Source organism: Mesoplodon bidens (genome assembly GCF_964165515.1).
Source record: "Mesoplodon bidens genome assembly, chromosome: 16".
Lineage (NCBI taxonomy): Eukaryota > Metazoa > Chordata > Mammalia > Artiodactyla > Ziphiidae > Mesoplodon > Mesoplodon bidens.
Window position 1 is genome coordinate 52,010,219 of NC_138173.1, and position 6,501 is coordinate 52,016,719.

Genomic DNA, 6,501 nt, shown 5'->3' on the forward strand with positions numbered 1-6,501 from the left:
CTGAGCCCGTGAGCCATGGCTGCTGAGCCTGTGCGTCCTGAGCCTGTGCTCCACAATAGGAGAGGCCACAACAGTGAGAGGCCCGCGTACCGCAAAAAAAAAAAAAAAAAAAGATTCTAAAAATTAGTGATGTGTAAAACATTTAACTTTGTTGAATGCACTGCAATATTATTTGGTATTTGACAATTCAGACATGTGTATATTGGCCTGGTTGTGTTAAATAGATATTTTTGAGACTCAAATGTGTCAAAACAAAGTGTTGCTGTTTTGGGGGATGTGAATTATTCTAGTAGATCAAGCAACGTACGAACCAAATGAACACAGGTAGTACTCAAAAGAGACTCATCAGCAGTGTACAGACATCCATATCAAGGCTTTATCAATCAAGTTAGTATTACACAGGCTTTTGTAAATAAACTGAAAGTGAATTCAAAACCAGAAATCATCTCCTCCACTGCTCCTAGTACTTGCTCTTTCTCTGCCTTTTAATCGAAGCATCTCCATGATACTCCGGGCATAGACATCTCTCAAGTTAACACTGATATATGAGTCAGTAGCTATATTCTTGGTAAGTTTCTTCAGAGCCTCACGCTGTCTAACAGCTGCTTCCCTGAGCTTTAAGGTGAAGTAGCAAGCAGAGAAGCGGTCGTTAATAATAGCGATGGGCAAGGCCAAGACAAGGATTCCCGATAAGATACACATGAAGGCCACGATTTTGCCCGTGGTGGTGTCTGGTCTGATGTCCCCATATCCCACGGTAGTCATGGACGTTGTGGCCCACCACCATGCACAAGGGACACTTGTGAAGGTTGTGTCGGGAATGCTCTGCTCAGCAAAATATTCCACAGTTGAAAATATAGAGATTCCTACAGACAGAAATAGGAGCAGCAGGCCAACTTCTTCGTAACACTGGGTGATTGTCATTCCAAGTGAGCGTAAGCCTGTAACAGAACAATCGGTGTCAGTCATGGGCACCCCTCCTCTCTTCCTTCGTCCGTCCCTCCCTTCCCTTCTCCTTCTCTGCTACCCACCCACACACATGCATTTCACATTTAATATGGCTCCAGCATTGGGCAATGTTCTGGGGATATATAGATGATAAATTATAATCTTCAGGAAGTTCTTAGTCTAGTTGATGGGGCCAGATTGAGAAGGATAGAAAAATATAAATAGATTCATTCACTCACTTATCATTTATTAAAAACCTACAATTTATACAAAAGAAAGGTGAGAGATGAGTTGGAGGGCAGGCAGGGGATGTTTGATAGGAGTTTGTACTTTATACAATGGGAAACTTTGCAGCATTGCATGTGGAGGGCTCTCTTGGTCAGGTCTGCATTTCAGTGCCTCACCTTAGCACACTTTTCTAATGAAGTTTTATGTTGTCTCCTTATATTTTATGTCTGTTTTTCTCACCTTCCTGATAAAGTTTAATACAATTAGGGGCATCATTATCTGAAAGTCAGAGGAAGTAAAAGATGAGAATGAAGTGAAGCAGCAGAAACAAGTTAGGAATCAGTGAAAAAATTGACATAAGAACATCATATGTACATGCGAGGACATTCTCAGAGGTGTAGCAGGAGGGGTTCCTGCACTCCCATTGCACCCATTGAAATTTTTGTCCTTAATACCAAAGCTATAGGAAACTATCTCCCTTGAATACATAGAATTTCTCCTTTCCTGTAGGGAGATAGACCTGAATACAGACTATTCCTCCATTGCAAAAAGGTACAGGGGACTGGAGCCACTAGGGAATTCACTCACTATGAGGCATTGGTGAATTTCCCATTGCTAGTTCTGAGGATTCTGCAAGACAGACCCAGGAGAGTCCAATCCCACCTCTGACGAGACTAAACCCTCAGGATAGTAAGGGGAGCCCATTACAGGATCGTGATTTGAATAAGGTATCTTTCCAACTCTAGAGAGATACTGATTAAAGTTTATCCACATTTTGAAGTCATATTAACATGATGCCACAATGATATGGTCTCAGAAGTCCAAAGCAGTGCCTCTTGGAATCACTTTTAAATTTTTATTCACTCACTGAAGACTATTTTAAATACATTAAAATACTATTTGTGCTCTCATTATTTTGAATTTTGTTCTTGAAATTTTCAGATGTTCTTGAATTATTAACCAGCTATTTAAAAAGACCAATGAATATAACTTTGAGGTTTAACTTCAAAAGACATTTAAAGAATATCTTTAGAATACCTTTCAGGAAACTGGCCTGATGTGTCTGTATTAAATTGCATTTCTGAAATATATTGACAACATATGAAGAAATGCATAGTGTTGGGAAGGTTGTTTTCATTTCAACATTCTAAACATTTCATTTTGTAAAAAAACAAAGCAGCCTGAATTTCTGCATGTTACCTCAATTAACTCAGATAATCCTAAAAAATAATATGAGATAGGTGTTATACTTATGTCATTCTAGAGGTGAGCAGACTGAGACACAGAAAGGTAGCATATCTAGTACAAAGTTACATACTAAAAACTTAAAATTAGGCTGTCTGGTCCATCCATTGTCCTCCTAACCATTATTCTATAATGCTTCTCAATTTTTATTTGTAGTTAATACATAGGGGAATATGTGATCTATGTCTATATTTTGCTAAATGTAATGCTTAAGATAAAATTGTCAAATATTTATGCAACTGTTCATATATTTTCAATAAATTAAGGCTTTATTAATCCTTCTACTTTGCTTAGAACTGACAAAACCTTTGAAGAGGTGGCATTGTGGAAACTACTGTTATTTTCTTTTTCCTTTCTTTTGGGAAAAAATGTAGTCTTTACTGGGTGTTTTTAAATTGAATACTGTGATGAGTTTATAAATACTAGAAGAAAGCATCCCATTATGTGTGTCAGAAAACAAAGAGTGGTACTTCTAAAAGTTGTTGGAAACCCCGTTATCAAATCCCTGTATGTGAGACTAGCTAGGAAAATACACTACTAAAACTATATTAGGAGAAATTATAGTTTCCTCAGAGATGTGTGGGAAAAAACATATCTGAGGTTAACTTCTCCCTATATTTATAGGGAGAGACAACTACCATCAACTCCTTTTAGGTGACCAGTCAGGCATATATCTAGGGAAATAGGTGGGAATAGGACTCTCTAGTCAAATTATTTATATTTATATGTATTGTATAAATATGGCATCCTACTCCAGTGTTTCTCAAAGTGTGGTTCAAGACCACCTACATCAAAATTAGCTTGTTAAAATGTATGCTTCTGGATCCAACCCCCAAAACTAAAATCTGACTCGCAGGGATTGGGGCTCAGAATTTGCATTTTAACAAGGTTTTCAAGGGATTCTTATTTTCATTAAAGTCTAACATAAGGTAACATATATGTGCTCCAGAACATCTAACAGCCGGCTGGGCCAGCCACTGAAAATCAGTGCCCTTGGGGATGCAAGCATCATCTTTAATGGATTTGTGTGATTTCCTCTGACATTGCCTAAAATTTTCACATATAATTGTGTGTGTGTGTGTGTGTGTGTGTGTGTGTTGTGTAGAGATTTTTCTAGGGAGAGTGGTCTTTATATCTTCAAGGCTTTATGATACATTCAAAAAGCTAAGGAATTCCTGTTACCGTCTCTCTTGTGCTTCCCCAATTAGGGACAAAACAATTCTCAGATACTAGACAAAGCATTTAATTAACAAAAATTTAATTTAAAAAAGCATTTAATTGCTTTCTTCCAAAGCAAAATTTCCATTGTTTCTTCAAAAATCATGGGAGAGCCACCAGTGCCCAGTCATCTCTTTCTGCATAGCCAGAGAAGGCCCTGGAGGACTTTCTCTTCTCCCAAGGAACATGTGTGATATTTCCTTGGACACAGAAAAGAAACTGGCTTACGTTCCTATATATCACATATAATCTGTGCATATCTTTTTATGTGCTGATTGTGCATATTTTATGTAGAACCTTCCAGAAACAGAGTATCTTTAATTTTTGTACATCTTCTGGGCACCTGGGTTAAAATAAAGTTAACATATGGTTAAATTGTTTCTCAAATGTCTTAAGGAGAGGAATTCTGTGAGAGGCAGCTTGTCCTCTATACCAGTGATAAAACCTCAAGGTTTTGCTTTTCAGTACCTTCCTGGAGATCATAATTGGGTGAAATATAGGAGTTGGTAGTTTTGAGTATCAATTTAGAGTCAAGAGTCGTTTCCCGTGGACCATGGTCAAAGCACTAATGCTTAAAAACAATGGCAAATTAAGAGGCATCAATGAAACCCAAATACCTGTGGAATGCCTGCCCAGTTTGAGCATGCGCAGAGCCCTGAGCAGCCTCAAAACCTGGACGATGCGCCCCACGTTTTCCAGCTCCTGTGTAGTCTGGCTCCCACTCAGGCTCTCTACCAGAAGAGTGATGTAGAAGGGCAAGATGGCTAGGAGGTCTATGATGTTTGGCACCTTTCTCAGGAAGCGGCACCTGTCCCGCACGCACAGGAAGCGCAGGACAAACTCCCCGGTGAACCAGCTAATGCACACATACTCCAGGATTTCCAGCAGCTGCAGGTCCAGCCAACTTAACTCGGCTGACATCAGAGCCATGTTGACGATGGACACTGCCACGAAGATGATGGATATGACACCAAAGATTCGGGCAGCTGTGGAAGACCCCGGTTTCTCTAGGATGTTCCAGAGCTTCTGGCGGACGGTGGGGCAAGGTCCTTGTGAGAAGTCCTGTTCGCTCTCATGTTGACTTTCCTGGTCTTCTGTGTCCTTCTTAAAGTCTAAAGTTTCACTCAGCTCCTTTCTTCTGAAGTATCTTTTAGAGAAGACAACTTGGTGATTAGTCTAACTTTTTTTAAAATACAGAAGTAAAGAGAATTAAACTTGGCAGTGAAGTCATGCTTTTTATTTCAGTAAAATGCAGAAAATGTTCATTCATATTTTACCCAGGCTTTCTTCCCACAGTACTCAAATGTTCTCATTTAGGATTATTGTTTTTAAAATAGCACTTTCATGGTAGAAATTTATACAAAAGAATTTATACATGGCAAAGCTACTTTAGATTAAAGCATTTTATCACCCATTTTTTCTTGTAACAGGAACAGAAGTTTGCGATATGTAATTTTTTAAGGTGGCTAATGGAAAGGTATTCATGAAGAAATGGTAGTAATAGCAAAATAATAGCAAAATAATAAATCACCAAAGTCCCACAATCATTCACAGTCAAAGAACCAACTTTCTGTCTTCTGTATTTAAAGCAGTTCTCTGTCCAAGTTTTAAAAGTTAGTGGCCTAGGTTTGATAAACAATAACGCTCTCCACTGAAACCTACAACCTTATACATGCATTTTTTGGAGCATAAGATTTCTGACTCATTTATTTAACCACCAAATATTTATTGCAAGCCTGACCTCTCTTGACTTATAAATGAATTAGCATACTGGAAAAAGGAGAAGGTTCAGAAACTTCCAATCAGAAGTTGGCTTTGACACTTTCTGGCCTCCACTGCCACCCCACCTTCTAGCTCCGAAGTGGGTACAGGTATCCTTAAGCCTGGCTTGAGCGAGGCTTGTGTAAAGCCTCAAATCTTTCCCTCTGCCGCCCTCTCTCCACCGCGCCCGCTGCCCCGCCCAGCCACCAAGCGCCTCGAGGGTACCTGTCCCTGCAGCAGGAGTCAATGCTGAGCTCGTCGATGCCCCAGTACTGGATCTCCTGGAGGAACGAGAGCGCGCACAGCTGCTCCATGACATGCAGGCGGCCGGTGCGATAGTAGTGCAGGACGTAGCGGAATGCTTGCGAGCTCCGGTCGAAGAAGTACTCGTTGTCCACGGGGTTGGCGTCGTCACAGAGCTCCAGGGGGCTGGGCACGGCGGCCAGGGCCCCGGGGCGCCGGCACGAGGCCACCACCACGGCCAGCTTGCCAAGGCGCGTGTGTGGGAAGCAGGACAGAGCCTGCTGCGAGAGCACAAAGCGGCTGCCGCCCACGTTGACCGTGAAGCTGTCCCCGAGCGCCAGGGGCTCCCCTTCGCCCTCGCTGCAGAAGACGCTGGAGTCCAGCGAGGTCAGGGAGGCGCTGTCCAGCGGCGAGTCCGGCGACGCCCGGCCTCGGGGAGGCAGCTCCATCCTTACCGCCGCTGCCGGAGGGCGCCACAGAGTTGGGGGCGGTGGCAAGGCCGGGATTTCCCGGGCTCCCGAGGTGGGTTCCTCCCACCCCCGAACCCTTACTCTCTCCACCCGCCTGTGCTCGTTCTCCCTCTTGCCGCTAGGGAGCTGTGAGTGCGCGGTAGCAGCGCACAAGTGTCTGAGCGCCGGGTCTGGGAGGAGCGGAGGGGTCGTGCCCACAGAACTGCTCAGGTGTGGACCAAGCCGAGGACATCCGCAGGGCACACTGCCGGTCGCCATGGTCCTTCCCGGACTCAGTACCCCCTCCCCAGCTTTGTAATTGAGATCTCCAGCCCGGGAGGTGTATGGGTTGAAGGCCTCCCTGCTTGGGGGTTGGAGCGGGAGGGGAGGGGAAGGGGGAGGGAGGTCT

The 6,501-nt window shown here is 43.1% G+C and overlaps 1 protein-coding gene across 1 annotated transcript; it reads right to left on the reverse strand.

Moving 5' to 3' along the window:
- Nucleotides 1-429: 429 nt before the first annotated feature.
- KCNV1 (potassium voltage-gated channel modifier subfamily V member 1) lies at nt 430-6,125 on the reverse strand (the record flags this gene model as incomplete). Its single annotated transcript, XM_081258036.1, has 3 exons — nt 5,626-6,125; nt 4,257-4,786; nt 430-941 (listed from the first exon to the last, which is right to left on the reverse strand). The coding sequence occupies exons 1-3, from the start codon at nt 6,090-6,092 to the stop codon at nt 430-432; spliced, it is 1,509 nt and encodes a 502-aa protein (XP_081114162.1). The 5' UTR covers nt 6,093-6,125.
- Nucleotides 6,126-6,501: the final 376 nt, after the last annotated feature.